This window comes from Schistocerca americana, chromosome 7 (assembly GCF_021461395.2).
Source record: "Schistocerca americana isolate TAMUIC-IGC-003095 chromosome 7, iqSchAmer2.1, whole genome shotgun sequence".
In the NCBI taxonomy this organism is placed as follows: domain Eukaryota; kingdom Metazoa; phylum Arthropoda; class Insecta; order Orthoptera; family Acrididae; genus Schistocerca; species Schistocerca americana.
In genome coordinates, this window is record NC_060125.1 from 387,843,922 (window position 1) to 387,863,571 (window position 19,650).

Consider the following 19,650-nt stretch of genomic DNA (forward strand, 5'->3'; position numbering starts at 1 on the left):
TTATCATACTATACGGATTTTCGAAGAGCGTATAGCCCATGATGACGGTTGGACATGACGTCCAGTAGTGGCTATGATCAAAGTCGTTCTCACGTCACACAAGTAACTTAACATGAGTAGAGTTCTCAAAGTAAGCTGTTCTATCGATGTAGCAGAGTTAAGTTATGTCCCGAAACATCGTGTGAACCTGTTACTATTAATAACCATAAAAACGCGTTTCAAACTCGACATTTTAAGGAGAGTTCAATATTAAAATTCCTTTTACGGAAGACTTACTACTGTGCATTACTGACACACAGTGGTTACGGTTACCACAAGCCTCACCACAGGTTGGGAAACAAGGCCAAATTTCTAGTAGTTTACTGTCGAGTTGAGATTCTCACAAATGTTTTATTCGTATCTTACAGAAACTAGCAGTACGGCAATAAACAGCCTTTTAATCACGCCGCTAACGGCAATCAAGTGATTTATAGCAATACAACAATTAAAAAAATTAAAGAACATTAGTAAACAGGCTACTAAAGTAAATACGGAACTTTGTTAATAAAGTACGGTGAGGTAGTGAAGCTACCAACACCGCCATTAAAAAAATTAAAAAGGTCTTAGCAAACACGATTAATGGCAATAAAAGGAATTTAGGAACTTGGAGGAAGTTAACAATTTTTTAAACAAAAGTGTTCTGGAATATCATTAGAACATAACAGATATGACGGACCCGTGTAAGGCGGCCACAAATCACCCACTCAAGGATGCTCAGGATAGAGAGAATACTGACCAATTCAAATACGCCCGTAAACACAATTGCCACTTTCAGGCTGGTCACTGCACCGACTTTTAGCCAGCGAAAACTTGTTATAAGGTGGCTTAACTTGCTGACAGAATTAGAGCTAACCTCGTGCAAGGAAACATTACACCAGACAGTCCTGAATGAGCGACCACATGATCAACCAACAAGAAGCATGAATTTACTCATAACCCACGACAGAATAGCGAAACAAACTGCCAAAGCTACACTTCCCATCGAACAGTTACGAGAGGAGGAGGAAAGATGACTGTCTTCAATTACACCGGTGCCAGGGACAGGAAACCCGGTCGCCGGAGGCCACAAGGCAGAAGAGACGCTAGCGACACAAAATTATGACTTAATGATTAAACCTTCCACGAACTTAACTTGCAATTATGCTCGAACAGGCAGTACACGACCTTCGATGGCTAGGATCCACATATCTAACGGCGTACTCGTCGCCAGCGTACCCAACACGCCACGGTCACGCGACAACACGCTCTGTCACCGGAGTTCACGTCTTCTCTGCAACGTTGATGGGTAGTGACCACTGCTGCATGTTAGGTGTCTGATTTTAAACTCCAGAGTTGAAACGGAGGATTTAAAGAAGCTTGTTAACGTCCCACCAAGGCGAAATGAACAGCAACTACTCGCGGGGCGATTCTGTATACAACCAACACGCGGGGAGCTCTTCCGTCAACTCGACCCGCTCGTTACACACAACCGACATACATCACGTGGCGACTCGGTACAACCGACCACGCCTGCTTAGCGCTGGAGAGCCACACTGCCCTCCCGTATACACCACACTCTCTGCGCGCAAGGCCCCTACTTCCGCGCGACCACACGAGGTTACAACCGGTCAAAGATCTCACTTCCTCCATAGCAGTTTCCCGGAAGTAACGTAGATATCGATAGCAGAGGGAAAAGACAACCAAGCAGCCACTTAATGACAGACAACATATCAAACAAACATGTCAGGGGAAGATAAGGAAAACCAATGCAATCTAAACACAAGGCGTAGCACGAGTCGATACATGGCTCAATTACTATTATGAATGAAAGTATAAATCAAAGTAATCGATGATAAAATAAGAAAGAAAAAGAATAACATTTTTGATAGCTGTGAGGATTTACGTACACTAATAAACCAAGTGTTTATGGCATATGTTTCTTGATTTACTCTGTAGAAGATAAATCTGCTTCATGATGAACTTACGAAGAGTAAAGTAGGATACTAGTGATTATTAATGGAAAGGAATAGCATATCCATTGTGCAGATATAGCGTTATGTCGAGCTAATGTGCAGGCCGTCGATGTGGGTTATACTCTAAATTTTCCAGGTTTTTGAGTTCATGATCATGGTGATATTGGACAGTGTGGTGACTGTTTGAAAAGGTAGTCTGAAATTGTGTCCTTTTTCTGCCTCACAGTGGATACAGACTGTGGAAAAAACTTTGTAACACTGGTCTAGGTTTTTACTGGGTGTAATGGATGCAAGTGCAGATATTTCTATAAGTGACTGAGGACAGTTTATTGAACAATATTACATCAGTAGCTATCTCATTTGCAGACTAATAACTATAACTATTAGGAGAAGTATGTTTTAGGTTAGTTAGTACTTCTGAGTACATTGCAAAGAGCAAGCCATTACTGCTTATTTTTTCCTGGGCAGCAGGTCACGTGTTAAAGTGTGAACACATGGACGCAAAATGATTAGTTTATACTGCAGGCGTAATCCAGTTACTGTTGCAGTTACGGCTGTGCATTAAACATCAGGCAGTACATTACGCTATGGGTTTGTGGAAAGACTTTTTGGACGCGGGCCGGCCGAAGTGGCCGTGCGGTTAAAGGCGCTGCAGTCTGGAACCGCAAGACCGCTACGGTCGCAGGTTCGAATCCTGCCTCGGGCATGGATGTTTGTGATGTCCTTAGGTTAGTTAGGTTTAACTAGTTCTAAGTTCTAGGGGACTAATGACCTCAGCAGTTGAGTCCCATAGTGCTCAGAGCCATTTGAACCATTTTTTGGACGCGGAAAAAACACCATACACCGATGTGTTTACTTATTAAGGGATCACATATAAAAATAACTGTACTTATTCCCGTTACACCTTGCATAACTCTTTGAAGGGATTGATATAACCTGTAACGAAGGTAAACAGCCAACTACCAAACTCCTAATAAACAAAACTGCACTACAACGGTAACAACGATTGCCTCCATCTTCGGTACATTGTGCTGTTTCTTTACATTATTTGTTGTGTGAAGTGTGAGTGAAGCAATTTACTTTCTGTATAAGGAGTGGAAGTACATTTATTGCAAAACTAATACTAAAGGTTTTAGTAAATTTAATGAAGAGGAAAACGCGGATTGTTCTTCAGACGAAGTTGCCTTTTATTCAAAGAGAGGCCTGAGTATCAGGATGCATCCAACAAGGTTTTTCCCATCTGTAAGTTTCGAATTACTCACTCTGGACGAACTGTCGACGTTGTCAAGCAAGCGATTACTTACGCAGTAGATTATAATCGACGCTCATATTTATATATCGCGAGATAACTCGTAGGTAAAAGATTACATGATGCCCCTCTGTTTTTTATCTCTCAGTGCGTAACAGGGAGGCAAAGGTCGGCGGCGCAAACTATTGATAAACTGACAAGCAAACGTTTTACTGGGAGACAGTCGCCGGATCTCGTAGTTGTGAGCACCAAACTCGTCGCTCCGGACACATTACAAGATGGCTTTGGCTGTGTTCGTGCTGGTGGCCTTCGTGGTCGCCGTTTCTGTGGCCTTCGTCCTCAAGAACTGGCGCCTGGTACGCTCCATAGAGAAGCTGCCGGGACCGTTGTTTCTTCCATTCGTGGGAACAACCTACTTAGTGGCCTTTAGACCGCGAGAAGGTAAGATGTCGCTACAGGCAACGTAAGTACTGAATTTTCTCTGTGGTACATTTCGCACAGCTGACAAGGTTGGAGTGAATCTTCTTGAGTCCTTTATACCCACAATCAGTTATTCCTCCCTTATGCACCCCATCTCCTTTTAATATCACATATTCTCCAATGTTTTCTTCACTGCTTTCGGCAAATTGTACAACTGTATACCACGGCTATTCTTATTATTAGTCCACAACTTTCAAACGACAGTACTGTTCTTTATTTTATGACCTAATTTTTCGTTTTAGCAAATCAACAAGTCTGGCACGCTGCCTGTCGTACCACCAAAAACTTAGGACTAACACAGATCGTAACTGTTAAGCACAGTTGAAACAATTGAGTCAATTAAAACTGAAATGACAGCAACAATTAAAGCCATTCACTAAGGTACATATGTAACTGGAAACAAAGTAGGAGACTCCTTTCTCGCTCTCTTAGGTTCTGTATGTCATTTGCACCTGTATTTCACTTTCTCATTTAATTATATGTAAAATTTTATCATCTATTAAACAAATGTAGTCATGTAAACAGACAGTGGTATGTGCACTGCCACGATAGCACTGCGGTGATTTCAAGAATTAGTGGAAACACACACAGAAAAAGAGAATCCTGCTGTCCTCTACAATTCATCCTGTTTTACTAAAAATCACTAAGAGCCCTTCATTATAAAATTTGGTAATTTTAATACAAAAATGGGAACATAAATTAAAGAACTGCACTCTAACAGGAAACATTAGAAGTATTAACAGAAGTGGCAGCTGTTTACGTTGGAAGAGTCTGCCGAAAACAACAACAAATTTTTCATTGACACAATTTTTAGAGCACTATATACCCACAGAGAACTAATATACATGTAATGGACTTCGCAAAAACCAAATGGAACTAAAATTGAATTAGAATTTTTTATCTAAAACTAAAGATATTTTAATTGTCCTAAATCACTTTTGAATGGCAGGTTACTATAGACTCATGACACATGGTGTGAAAACGTATACAAAACTGAAATGAAACAGAACTGTCGAATAGGACACCACAGATGCCGACTATACAGGTGTACCAGTGAAAAGGAAGCGATTCCGATTAAATTCAGCGATATGTTAAGCATTCTGCAAAGTCATGGCTACGAAAGAGCAATTTCTTAACAAAAATACTTACTGTAAATGAACAACGTAATTTAAAAAGACAAGGAAAGAAAACAACCATTGTAATGTACAAAATATCTATTAAATCGAGATGTACGTAGGTAATGATAGACTTTGGTGAATAAAATGAAACTGCTTAGAATTGTCTTATAATGGAAGTGAGAAGTTACAATAAAAATTTGGTGAGAGCAAGTACTGAAAACAGTGAGTCTTTGTTTACTGCTTTGGCACAGTTCAGCCAGGGAATTGTTGTAGTATACACGATGACAGATTTGTTTACCCATTTTCTGCAAAGGTGGTAACGGTTCAGATATTATTACACTCGCATGTACCATTAAAAACTTCACACTCGTCAGTGAAGGCGCTGTATTTGTTGACTCACGTATCATGACACCTCTGCAGAAGGAGACTGCAGGTACAATCTGTTTCAAAATATTGACTCTGTAGAAATATAAGCGGTCGTGCCCCACCTCATTAACCAAAGAAACGTAAATTTGTGAACAAACTATTCGTTTATTTATTTTGCCTCCGGCAGCTAACGGCTGTTTAGCCAGCTAAACGTTGAATAACAGACATTTAGTACAACCCATACGCTGATGACACAACAATGATACAAATACCACAACATATATTATTATTGGGGAACCGCATAACTATGGTGGAAGCTAACAAGCAAAAACGTAATAATTAAAATCTATACCTTCGCTTCCGTATATTATTGACATATTTTGAGATTTGAGTACCTAGATCCCTATTCTCGATTTTGTGCATTTGTTTATAACATCCTTTGTCTCAAACATGAGAACTAGAGGCTACAGTGTCATATTTTTTAAGAAATTTGGGGTCGAATGAAAAGAACCATATAATAACTTGCAAAGCAAAGAAAGATCGGAGACACATTACTACTTATTTCAGATAATAAATCATAATTACACTTTATGATAAGTGAGCCCATTGTTAATTTTTCAGTGTTTCAAGTTCTCATGTATTTTGACACTTTCTCTCTCGCTTTTTAACATTATTATGTTTTTTTGATACTGTTTATCACAGAATATTTGTTTCTGAAAGTAGGTTTAATTTCAACTTGTAAGCTTTCTGTGATTGTCTTTGAAAATCACACATCGTCTTTATTCATTTCTAGCATTTCTAGGCCAGTTCTCAAACTAGATTTCTATCCTGTTGTCCTAGATAGAGGCACGGAAGATACTACTGCATGTTATCTAATTTCATTCATTCATCTTCCTGTACATCCTTGCGGCAGTATTTTCTTGTCTCTTGGAATTCGGCATGTAACTTAATTCATCACCTTCTATCTGTAAGCCTCGCTACACGTCCCTCTCATCTCCAATTGCACTTTCATTGGAATCCTGGTAGTAATTTCGAATACATATCTCTCCATTACGTGTCAAATAATCCACAGTTTTTCAACTGTTTTCTGTTTTAATACCCGTATTCATTGCCATAAATTAATGCTGGTGATACACACAGATATACGCCTTCCTTTTCACACACATCTGAAGCTCACTCTTGAAAATTTCTCTTAGCTCACCAATAGTGCTCCACTCTTCTGTTCATTTCAGTTCTGTCCATTCAACCGCTTTGTGCAACCAACATATATCCAAATGTCCGTTAACTGGATCTATGACTTAGACTTCATTTAGCGTTACTTTAACTGTGTTTCAGAACCATTTAAAGCTCGTTGTATTAATTCTCTCTATTCGCCGTTGAAATTTATCTATACTAGAAAATAATACCACAAACTCATGATCATGCATTACCCAAATATTAAATTGTAAGATCTTGCCGAATTGTCTGTTTCGTTGGTTCTTAGGACGGAAGAAGTTAACGCCAGATCGAGATACGTAATGCCAAATGTTCAAAATAGCCTTTACTTTCCTTACACTTTAATGTAATAAGAGAACGTATGAATGCTAGTTTATTTTGTATTGATGGGCATCTAGCCGCACAATCAACTCCAGTGCCGACTTTGTGATCGGAATCGTTGCTACGTCACAGAAGTAACCGTGTGTAGTAGAGAGCCTTCACAGATATCAGTTCTCCTACTGCCTTGAAGATAACAGTATATGTCACCGAACAGCTTGAAGAACCTGTTACTATAGATATGCTTCTCAAATTCAGTATTTTACAGAGGGATTTGCGGTTCTAATACCCTTTTAAGAGGACTTACAGCTGTTTCATAAGACATACATATCATGAATCAAAGTGTGAAACATCGGCTGCCGAAGATTAGGAAAATGTTGAAGGGTAAAGGAAGATAAGGAGTACTGGTTTCGTTGCGATTGTCTACCTAAGCAAATTATACGAAGGTTTTTACTCTCTGGGTTCCTTGATTTCTACTGTAAAGAGAAGATTGCTTCGTGACGATTTTCTGAAGGATGACAAAGGATTATGATGATCATTTTTCTAAAGGAAAAGCCTGTAAGAATGACCAGATACAAAGTTATGCCAACTTAGGAACACACCTTAGTCGTGTCTTAGACTCTTACTCATTTGAGTTCACAACCATGAAATTAAATACTATGTGGGTTTGCATAACAATCTGGTAAGTTTAATGCCAGCTGTATCAACAGTAAGCACCAGACCAGGCAATTCATCAATGTAAATTCGTTACGAGGAGAACTACAATTGCCTCCATCGTCCGTTAATTACACCGTAACCTTATTTGTTGACGACTTTAATATACGTGTACCGAGTGATGTAACCAACTTACATTACAGATTGAATAAAATGCACATTTAGACACCGAGAAATGTGTTTATCGTAGGACTGAAAAGAAAACAGAAGTAAACTTATAGAAGAGGAAAGCATGGTTAACTCATCAATCTCGAGCATCGCTTAGGCTTAAGTCTCATAAAGTAACTCATAGGATTTTCTCCGCCAGCCATCTTCGAACAATTCACTGGAACTGAAACTTCGTTTTTGTCAAGCAACCGGTTAACTACGCGGAAGATTACACACGACAACCTTATGATATTACTAAAGCGATTCCCAATCTGAAGATTTGAGACGTTCTTCAGATAGCTCGTCAGTGAAAATAACATAAAGGAGCTTATTTTTTATCTGCCTGTGCGTAAGAGGACGGCGAAGGTCAGTCACGCGAACTGTAGATAAGTGACCAGCACAAGATTTGCTGGCAGACACTGACCGGAGCCCCACTTTCGAGGGCCGAACTGAGCGTGACAGATAAATCATCAAACCTTGGTGATGTTGCTGGTGGTGGTGGTAGCGTACAGGGTCGCCGTTTATGTGGCCAGCACCCTGAGTACCTAATAAGGGCCATCGAAAAGTTGCTTAGACCCTTCCCTCTTCCATCCATGCGTAGCAACCACCAATGTTTTTACCTTGCGACCACGAGAAGGTAAGATGCCTTTATTAATAACACAAATACTTACTATGCCTTCCTGAAGCATGCCGCTACGCTGCCACCGTTAAAGTGAGTCTCACATCATCCGGTGTGACTCCTGTAATGTAATTTAATTTAATTTATAAAATGCTTTTTATTTCAGTCTTTGATCAAAATATCAATTCTTTTGACGATGATCGGTTTCAATCAGTAATGACCATCCTCAGATCTTTTTTACACCATGTCCTAAGGTGATAAGGCCATAATCGCATCGTCAAAACAGATAAATATAATCAGTACAACATCAGACTGGAATAAAAGATTTGACAGTATTGGATTACTGTTCGTATAGGCGACTATGTTGCAGCTCGTGAATTTAATTTATATACGCTTGATAGATTTTAATAAAGTGAAATCTAAACAAAAGAGAAATAACTCTAATAACACTATGAACATTGTAACGTAATTTAATTTAACCCGACGCTGATCAGCAATCAGCAAACTAACTCAGTGCTCAGGGTGGTTACAGGATTATACAATTAATCGTCTCTCACTTGAATTATCACAGATATTGCACAATATATATATCAAAAGTATAGTTAAAACTCATGTACTCATAGCGTCAGATAATACTTCGTAGATCCGTTCAATGTGAAGTAATAAAACCCGTAAATCCAGGTCGTGGTTTCGTCTCAAATTCCAATGTAAGACAACAAGCATAATCTTTTGCAGATGAAATCTTATACTAGAACTAGAAATCCTGTGACCAGGCCTTTCTGCCTGGGATATTATCTCACAACCTTGAGAAAATCTGAAAGCGAAATATATTAAATTACATCTTCCTTAACACTGAACTTGGTTCTTTTCCGGTTTAACATGGATTCACATGTGTTGTGATATGGTATTAATAAAAGCAGATTATCAGACACATTCATATAGTTTCAGTTAACTTTATGTCCGCCCCCGGTAGCTGAGTGGTCAGCGCGACAGAATGTCAATCCTAAGGGCTCTGGTTCGATTCCCGGCTATGTCGGAGACTTTCTCCGCTCAGGGGCTGGGTGTTGTGTTGTAGTAATCATCATCATTTTATCCCCATCGACGCTCAAGTCAACGAAGTGGGGTCAGATCGAAAGACTTGCACCCGGCGAACGGTCTACCCGACGGGAGGCCGCAGTCACACGACACTGTTCTTTTAGTTAACGTTATTACCATCGTTTTTCCAAAATCTAATTCTCTGCAATTTCTGTTGAAAGCATTGTGCAATTGTCTGGAATTTAAAAAAAAAACAAATTGGGCCAGGTAGTTAATAAATTAAAAATTTTACGAAATTACATCTTTGGTTCTCTCGACGTTCTGGAAAACTACTGCAGATAGACGTCTGGGACATGTTTCATTACATTTACCAGACCAATAACAACGAAATAAATGGAAATCGCGCTTTACTTTAACCTCGTGCAGTTTTGCGATGGTTCATATAAGCGAGGTTGCTAAATTTCAGTCAAAATCTTTTATTAGCCGTAACTTCGTAACTAAACATTTGCGGACCTATGTTAATATGAACGTTTTTCTTTAGTTTTACTCATAGAATAACACATAACAATATCTGCATATCTTCTTGAATCACACTGTATATGAGTACATCACGTAGTTATTGCGGTAGTACTGAATAGAACAATGGAGACAGGAAATTTTATGGTAGAGCTTAACTAAAATGAGGGTTCGGTTGGCAGGACACATTCTGAGATCCACAAATTTAGTACTGGAGAAAAGGGTGCGGGGTAAAAATTGTAGAGGGAGACCAGGAGATGGATACAATAAGCGGATGCAGAAAGATGTAGGGTCTTAGGAGATGAAGAGGCTTGCACAGGATAGAACAGCACTGAGAGCTGCATCAAACCAGTCTTTGGACTGAGTACCGTAACACCAGTATTGCACGGAAAGAAAGCACAGCTCCACCATCACCTTATGCATTTCATCAATGTATTATTATCACAAGATTTAGATTTGTATTCATTTTATTGTCCGCCTCCGTAGTCGAGAGGTAAGTGCCGCTGAATACTTTGCGGGGGACCCGGATTCGATTCCTGGTACTGCAACGTAGACCTGCTTTTGTTTTGGTTGGGACAGAGTGCACTCAATCTTGTGAGGCCAGCTGAGGAGCGACTCGGCCATGTTGTAGCGTTTCAAATGTCAAGGACTGGAAGAGCGGTGTGCTGACCACATGCCCGGCCATGCCGCACCAAACGACGTTATTGTTTGAGAGTGACTCGGAGGTCGATCGGGCCAGGTTGGCTCGTCTGGAGCCCGAACGAGAACTTTGTCTTTCTTTTAATTCATTTAACTGGCAAAGCGATGGCTTAAAAGCGGTATTTAGGCCGCTGCAAGTCTCCCTCTGATAGAAGAAATTGATTTTACTAATGGATAAGATAGAGGAATTAATCATTGCCTTCCGTCTTGGATCTTGGGCCGACATTTATTTAGTGAGTTTCTCACATTTCGACAGCGCGAGAGATGAACACTCTTTTGCTGGTGGTAGACTAAAGGAAATGGATGGTGAATCTTTGACACCGCCGCCATTCATGTTGGCGAAAAATCGAGAAGATCAAGTAGAATAGGTTGGGCGAAGATTCCGATACAAAAACAAAGAGGAGAAACGTCAAATAGTGATCATGAAAACCTGAAAAAATCTGTAATTAGAAAGAGGTCGGTGACCGTCAGTTAAATTGTTAGACCCACTGGTCAAGGTAAGACAAGGCTGCAACCTGTCTCCACTGTTGTTCATATTATTTATGGGTCATATGTTGAAAACAAGAGACTGGCTGGGTGAGATTGAGATATGTGAACACAAAATAAGCAGTCTTGCATATGCGGATGACTTAGTTGTGATGGCAGATTCGATTGAAAGTTTGCAAAGTAATATTTCAGAGCTAGATCAGAAATGTAAGGACTATGGTATGAAGATTAGCATCTCCAAAACGAAAGTAATGTCAGTGGGAAAGAAATATAAACGGATTCAGTGCCAAATAGAAGGAACAAAGTTAGAACAGGTGGACGGTTTCAAGTACTTAGGATGCATATTCTCACAGGATGGCAACATAGTGAAAGAACTGGAAGCGAGGTGTAGCAAAGCTAATGCAGTGAACGCTCAGCTACGATCTACTCTCTTCTGCAAGAAGGAAGTCAGTACCAAGACTAAGCTATCTGTGCACCGTTCAATCTTTCGACCAACTTTGTTGTATGGGAGCGAAAGCTGGGTGGATTCAGGTTACCTTATCAACAAGGTTGAGGTTACGGATATGAAAGTAGCTAGGGTGATTGCAGGTACTAGTAGATGGGAACAATGGCAGGAGGGTGTCCACAATGAGGAAATCAAAGAAAAACTGGGAATGAACTCTATAGATGTAGCAGTCAGGGCGAACAGGCTTAGATGGTGGGGTCATGTTACACGCATGGGAGAAGCAAGGTTACCCAAGAGACTCATGGGTTCAGCAGTAGAGGGTAAGAGGAGTCGGGGCAGACCAAGGAGAAGGTACCTGGATTCGGTTCAGAATGATTTTGAAGTAATAGGTTTAACATCAGAAGAGGCACCAATGTTAGCACAGAATAGGGGATTATGGAGGAATTTTATAAGGGGGCTATGCTCCAGACTGAACGCTGAAAGGCATAATCAGTCTTAAATGATGATGATGATGATGATGATGATGACTGGTCAAGGTGGTGCCTTTTTCAAACTTCCTTTAAAGCTCTAGAAATGTATTGACATCACATCGTGGACTTACATGAGTGCTTGTAGACCATAGTGTTTTGTACAGTGCTTTTGACAGCATTCAGTGAAATGAACAGAAAGAAATTCGTATAAGCAAACAGACTGCTTCCCTACAATCACCGAGGACGACCGAGGGTAACATCCTTATAAGATCTACTGATAACCATCAGCGCTATGAGGTATTACTGGGAATTTATTTAAGAGGAAGTTATCGACTTACCCCAAGCTGGTGCCGCTGGTGACAAGTATTCACGAATTTTATGCCACAACTATTCCTGCCTGTCTCAGCCAAATATTAAGCTAATTTAATTCCTCCCGTCATTGGACTTTTAATCAGTCAGCTCTGTGTCACCACTAACACACCACGATTAAGGATGGTCGACTAGCTATGAAATCTTGTATAACTGTGCAGGAAGGTGAAGTAACACCAGCCAGAATTCGACCTAATTTCGGCTGTGTGTAGGTTTGGGGAAAAACCAGTGGGCCTTACTGAAAGGCGTTTTCTTAAGTCATCACTCTTCTGACTAGTTTGATGCGGCCTACCACAAATTCCACTTGCGACCTACGTCCGCCGTTATTTGCTGGACGTATTCGAATCTCAGTTTTCTTCTACAGTTTTTACCCTCTACAGATCCCTCTAATACCGTGTAAGTTATTCGCTGATGTCTTAATAGATCTCCTACCTTACTGTCCCTTCTTCTGACAGTGTTTCTCATACATTCCTTTCCTAGCCGACTCTCCACAGACTCTTCATTCCTTACCTTACCAGTCCACCTACTTTTCAACAATCTACTGCTGAACCACATCTCTAACGCTTCGATTTGCTTCTTTTCCAGGTTTCCGAACACTTCGTTTTACTACCATGCAATGCTGTGCCCCAAACATACATTCTCAGACATTTCCTCAGGTTAAGGCCCATATTTTATACCAGTAGACTTCCCTTTGCCAGACGTAACCTTATTAACAGTGCAGTGGCAGACACATGCTCTAGGGGTAGTGTCTTTGATTAGTAATCAAACGTCCTCGGTACCACATTTGATGGCAAACCGCGCCTAGAGGCGGAAGAATCAGCAATCATAAACGGCATAAGGATGCAGAAGGCAATGGAAGCCACTGCATTACAGACACGTAATGTGTGTAAACAGGACATGGAGCCAGTATCTAAAAAGGTGACATGATGATCTCTCCATTGGTGAAAAATTCCGAACTGGTCTCCCTTTTGGATCTACAGGAGAAGACTGCGAAGGGGGTGGTGAGCAAGACAAAGAGAATGAATAACCAAGGAAAGGATAACGTTCTATGATTCGGGGCGCGGAGTGTCAGAAGTCTGAATGCGATAGGGAAGCAAGAAAATATAAAAAACCAATGCTAAGACTCAATGTAGTTGCATGGCGATCAGTGAAGTGTCCTAAATAAAAGAACCTTACATCTGTAGCAAGATTTTCAACCTCTGCCATACTGAATGGTTCTGAATACGTAGTATTATGTTTTCTAGATGCTTTAAAATGGCATAAATGCCAAAATTTCAGCTGTAAAATAAAAACAGTAAGAGCTGAAAGCTAGGGCGACCTCATTTCAATAATCGTATGTTAATTAATTATATGTGTACTGCTGCAGTAGTACTACAATACAGCCATATATTAATAACATACGGAAAATAATTTCATGACTTTATGCAATGCACTTAGACGAATGTTTTTCCTCTGCTTTTCCTAACAACTTACATCCTGATTTCATTATCAGGTGAGAAATAGAAAATTTTAACGGAAAATTAGGATTTAAAGTAAGGAACAGTACCCTAGTTTGTATCTCTGGGAGTGATAATTAAACTAGCAACAACTTACATTAATATAATTGGGCGTAAGTTTCAGTAGGCTTGCCCTTCACACGTCATTGTATCAGAAGAAACCAAACATAGAATGGACTAGGCCAGGAGTAAAAAGAACGAAAATTTAATTACATAATTTTTATAAAAATAGGGAGACTGTACTAAGGTTAACGGTGTTAAGCCACTTCTGAAGTACTGGTGATCATATGCTCATAAGATAAATATGAAAACAGACACACGTTTGGAAAGACTCACAGAATGGTAAGACATACTGATTACTAGAACACATTTGTGGACAGGAGGGGATAAGGTCAAATAAAGCAATACGTTTATGGCCTTAGAGAATAACAACGTTATAACTATAGATTAAACGAGTAATCACTTAACAAAGGAATTAAGCAACCAGCCAAATGTACGAAGATAATCAAAGGGTAGAATATCTCAAGTACAACAAATCAGTTAGTAAGGCAAAGCACAATCGTAATACGATAGACTAAGACAAATAAAGTAAAAGTGTTCGGAAAGGTCTTCTACTGGACGTGAAAAGTTGTAACGTCAATTTAATGAGAAAAAGAATTGTGAGCAAGTTGTATGACGAAACCCAAAGTCGGCCGTTGTGGCCGAGCGGTTCTTGGCGCTTCAGTCTGGAACAGCGCGGCCGCTACGGTCGCAGTTTCGAATCCTGCGTCGGGCATGGATGTGTGTGATGTCCATAGGTTAGTTAGGTTTAAGTAGTTCTAAGTTCTAGGGGACTGATGACCTTAGATGTTAAGTCCCATAGTGCTCAGAGCCATTTGAACTATTTGAAACCCACATCTCTTTCATCAGTCAATATGTCCCGTAGAAAACTAAGTAACACTAGAACGAAAATTCTTTTAAATGTCAGTATAGCTGATACTACGATTCTGAAATGCAGTTAATAAAACGGAAATGATTGGAGAGAAGGAATGAAAAAGAACTTTCTGAAGTTCTTTGAAGAATATCTGCGAAATAATGTATCTCCCAAAACTGCAATAATACTTTACGTCTCTACTTCACAAGGGGGCAGAGAGAACGTGAAACAAGTGATATATCACCTACCACTCGCTATGGGTATTCAATTCATAAAACATTTATTACAAACTGCATAAGAACCGTTAGATCTCAATCCATCAAGTGTAGAGGCTAGCCATGAATGTATATTTACTTCTAAGAGCAGCTTGTTCACAGTGGACCATTTCCAAATATTGACTGACATTGTAGGACGAAGAAATGAGAGTGTATTATCACTTAACCTGGGAGTCACTGACCTTGAGAACCACTGACTCAACTCTGCAGTAACTTAAATAACGCTGTGTAACGTAACTATCTTGTCTGTTGCAGAAATGATGAACGTGTTCGACCGCATAAGTAAACAGTACTGGCCGATGTTTCGTACTTGGCTTGGCCACATCCCCGAAGTTCACCTTATGAAGGCAGAATACGTTGAGGTAGGTAGCTAAAATAATTTTGCCCGTCTCTTGTTCTTTATTAGTCCCGTCATTATTGTGAGCAATGAATTCCTACATGTTGTTGTTGTTTTTGTGGACTTCAGCTTAGAGACAGGTTTTATGCAGCTCTCCATGCTACTCTATCCTGTGCAGGCTTCATCAACTCCAAATAACTACTGCAACCTATATCCTTCTGAATGTGCTTAGCGTATTCATCTCTTGCTCTCCCTCCTTTACCGTCCACGCTTCCCTCCAGTACTAAATTGGTGATCTCTTGATGCCTCAGAAAATATCGTGCCAACCGATCCATTCTTCTGGTCAAGTTGTACCACAAATTCCTCTTCTCTCCAATTATTCAGTACGTCTTCATTAGTTACGTGTTCTACCCATCTTATCTTCAGCATTCTTCTGTAGCACCACATTTCAAAATCATCTATTCTATTTCTGTCTAAACTGTTTATCGTCCATGTTTCTCTTCCATACATAGCTACACTCCAGACAAATACTATCAGGACAGACTTTCTAATACTTCAGTCTATACTCGGTGTTAACAAATTTGTGTTCTTCAGAAAGGCTTTCCTTGCCATAGCCCGTCTACATTTTATATCACCTCTATTTCGACCATCATCAGTTATTTTGCACCCCAAATAGCAAACTCATTTACTACTTTAAGAGTTTCATTTCCTAATTTAATACACTCAGTATCACTTTATTTCATTCGACTATATTCCATTACCCTCGTTTTGCTTTAGTTGATGTTCATCTTATATCCTCCTTTCAAGACGCTGTCCATTCCGTTCAGCTGCTCTTCAAGGCACTTCGCTCCTACATATATTGACCAAATAGGATTAATACACTGGATTCATATCTGAGAAGGCCAGATGCTGAATTGACTCCATAAATCCAGAGTGTTGTATTATATGTATAACGAGTAGCTAGCTCACTTCAGATAATGTATCTATACGACGTGAATGACAGAGACATGGCAAAATTTATTACGGGATGCACCGTCGGACTTGGCTAGCATTGTGCTGAGATTTACATTTACTGTATTCCTGTTTCAGAAAATAATGACGAGCAGCGAACTGATCACGAAGGCCCCTATGTACACGTTTTTGCAGCCTTGGCTTGGCGACGGGCTACTCATGAGCACTGGTAAGTAACGTTGGCAGTTAAATGAACGACTACCTACCAGTTTGTTAGATTTTGTTATTAATATTAGATGCTATTAACTAACACATCTGCTACGGGAGATAACTCCGAAAGAAAATATTTGGTGTGCTAGAAGGGGTATACTGCACATGGCTGGTAACAAACTTTCGGAAAACACGCACGACTCCTAGTACCCCAAGGAGCTTCGAAAAAAGGATGGTTTCAAATGTAAATGACAAAACTATGAAAAGAGGCAAACTAAAATAGATCAGCGGGTACATCAAAGTAGTAATCTAGAATGTCATAGGTAGGACTTCAGACGTACTAAAACACTTAAAAATCGATGGTGTAGCAATCACAGAAACAATAATGAAAATGAGAGTTAATAGACATATAGAAGTTTACGTTATGTTGAGCGAAGTGAAAGAGAGGCAAAGGTGTAGTATTACTCCTGCAGAAGAGATGGGCAACGCAGATCAAGGATGAAACATACATAAACGAATGAATACAGTCAGACTGGTAAGAGGCAACGCCACCGTTAAAAGCACGTATCCACCAGAAGAAGCAAAAAGAATGAGTATAGAACATTTTATGAAGAACTACAGAAGACTAAGAATAATTACAGTGTTACTGGCCAGACTGCAATGATGGGTGATTTCAATACCAGAACAGGAAACATCCCAGTAACGAACAATACAGCGCCTTTTGCCACTTTGAGTAACATAAAAATAATAATAAATAATATAAAAATAATAATCTCACCTTTTCTATGAAAAGAGACATAGATAAGTATAGTTGGGCTAGTAGAGAACGTAGATCAATAATTCGCTACATTTAGGCAAGTCGTGAGCTTGTAAAGGACAAGATATAGATTAATATTATTTTGTAGTAATTTCCAGAATAGATCTTACTGCGAAATGGAAGAAAATGACAAAATAAACGAGTAACCAATAAGGTCGAAGTATTTATGAAGTGGACTTGTTTGAAGAGGCGAGCAAGAAACATCTTCTAGACAGCAAATGAAATAAAGAGCTAGGAAATTTGCAAACTAATGATAATATAGAAGAAGAATGGCAAAATCTAAGTAATGTGATATGTAGAGTAGCAGGAGAAGCTCTCAGCAAAAAGAAAACAAGCCAGAGAAAGGGCTTAAAAATTTGCAATGTTGATAACATGAAAGCTGTTAAAGAAAACCAGAATGCATGTCCATAATACTCGAACAACCCCACAGCTGAGGAGAAGCAATACGATAACGGTAGAAGAAATATCGTAAAGTGCAGAAAAAAACACACCCACGCACCCACCAGGAACAGTGGAACAGATTTATTTCTAATATCGACAGTTATGTTCACAGGAGACTAAATTTCCTATAAGTTCTTTAAAACTTTAAACACAATGGAAAATGAGAAGATACTAATAAACAATATTGAAGAAAAACAATGGTTAAATTATTAAATAGGTTTTTGATGTGACGGTACAACACAAGAAACTGAAACTGAACCAGTAATTAAGATGGGATTAGATGAAATACAGGCAGACGAAATAGCATCTACCCTGACGTCATTTACGAACGGAGAAGCAACAGTAAGAGATGATATTATGGTGAATTGTTAAAACACGAAGGAATACTACTTAAAAGACTACCACAGCTCTTAAATGAATGTAGGAAGAACAAGAGTATCCCCAAAGACTAGAACATTGTTAAAGAAATATCGGTTTTCAAAAAAGCATATAAAAGCCTATACAGTAACTGCAGAGGAATAAAAGTTTGCTGGACTCAGCACACACGATATATGCCAAGATTATAAACACAAGACTTAAAAACAGACTGGAAGTAGCACTGCATGAGGAACAAATGGGCTTTAGAAAAGGACGCTCGATGATTGAAGCAGTATTTATTTTACAGCTGTATAAACACATGAAAGTCTAAAATGCTGTAAAGAAACACACACCGCTCTTACCGATTTTTTTAAGAAAAAGCTTTTGAAAACGTCAGTATACAGAAACTTTGGAAGATATTGACGAATCGCGAAAATCTGGAAGATTTAATAAACGTGGTATAAAGTTTATATCGGAACACGACTATCATTCCAGATCTCGACAGAAAAGCGAGTAATGAGATACCAACGAACAAAGGATTACAACAACAGTGCCGTATCTCTCCATGTTTGTTTAACGTTTACGTACATGTACAATAGAAAACCGAATTTCGAAAAGATATATACCTAGACAGAAGGACTCTTGTAAATCATTTTCTGTCAGTGATCCTAGCAGGTCAAGAAGATTACATCCAGAAAGAAATTTACTAACTGAAACCGTCAACGCTTAATGTGACATGGAGATCTCAACAGAAAATACTAAGATAATAGCCTTGATTGAGAAAGAAAACATTAGAACAAAAGTAGTGATGAATCAGAAAATCTTAGGATGAGTAAACCATTCCAGTTAGCTTGGATGCCAGGGGACAAGTGGCTACAACAAATTTATGACAATTAAGCTTATTAAATTCAGTTAATAGAAACCTTGAAGATGCTGTAATTAAATTTTCTGGGTGATTAGCAAGAAACGAGAAAGCCGTGTTCAGACACAAGAAATGAAATTTCCGAGAAGCGATAAAGGCCGCACAATAGAAGTCAGATTAAGAAATGAATATATTAGAGAAGAACTAAAAAAGTGGTCTAATTTAATAAAATGTAAGTTGTAGAAGATATCGAACGAACACATAGGAAGAATGGAGATTTAGAGACTCCCCTTAAAGGCTAGACATTACATGCGCAAAGGAAGAGGAGATAGGGGAAGAACCCGGCGAAGGTGGCTTACAGTTAACAGGCAAATTCGCTTAATACCTAAAGGATAGAAGAATGCTAAAAAGAAGATAATTAACTCTACTGTACAATTTCTGCTTCAGGGGCATTATTTTTGTGTTTTCATATTTATATTATCCATTTTTTGCAGCCTGGATAATTGGTGTCATATGTTCAGTCTTTGTGTATGACACCTGAAGATCTGTTTTTTTTTATCTTTCTGCAGTTATTTTTGGAACCCTGACGTTCCACAGCTGTACCTCCAAACTATGTTGCAAGGATGTCAACTAATCCCGAATACCGAATACTAATAATCTACTGTTTTAGCCTAGTTCCATTTCGTTATTCCGTTCGCTATTTCTTAGTTCTCCTGCAACCTATTAGATTACTTTCTGAAGGACATAATCGAAT

General features: G+C 39.2%; 1 protein-coding gene across 1 annotated transcript in view; it reads left to right on the forward strand.

Moving 5' to 3' along the window:
* Positions 1 to 3,474: 3,474 nt before the first annotated feature.
* LOC124622390 (cytochrome P450 4C1-like) overlaps positions 3,475 to 19,650 on the forward strand; it is a 40,651-nt gene continuing 24,475 nt past the window's right edge. The window contains exons 1-3 of the mRNA XM_047148079.1: positions 3,475 to 3,681; positions 15,177 to 15,283; positions 16,348 to 16,438. Of these exons, the coding sequence (XP_047004035.1) occupies positions 3,519 to 3,681; positions 15,177 to 15,283; positions 16,348 to 16,438 (361 nt within the window). The 5' untranslated portion in view covers positions 3,475 to 3,518. The remainder of the gene's footprint in view (positions 3,682 to 15,176; positions 15,284 to 16,347; positions 16,439 to 19,650) is intronic.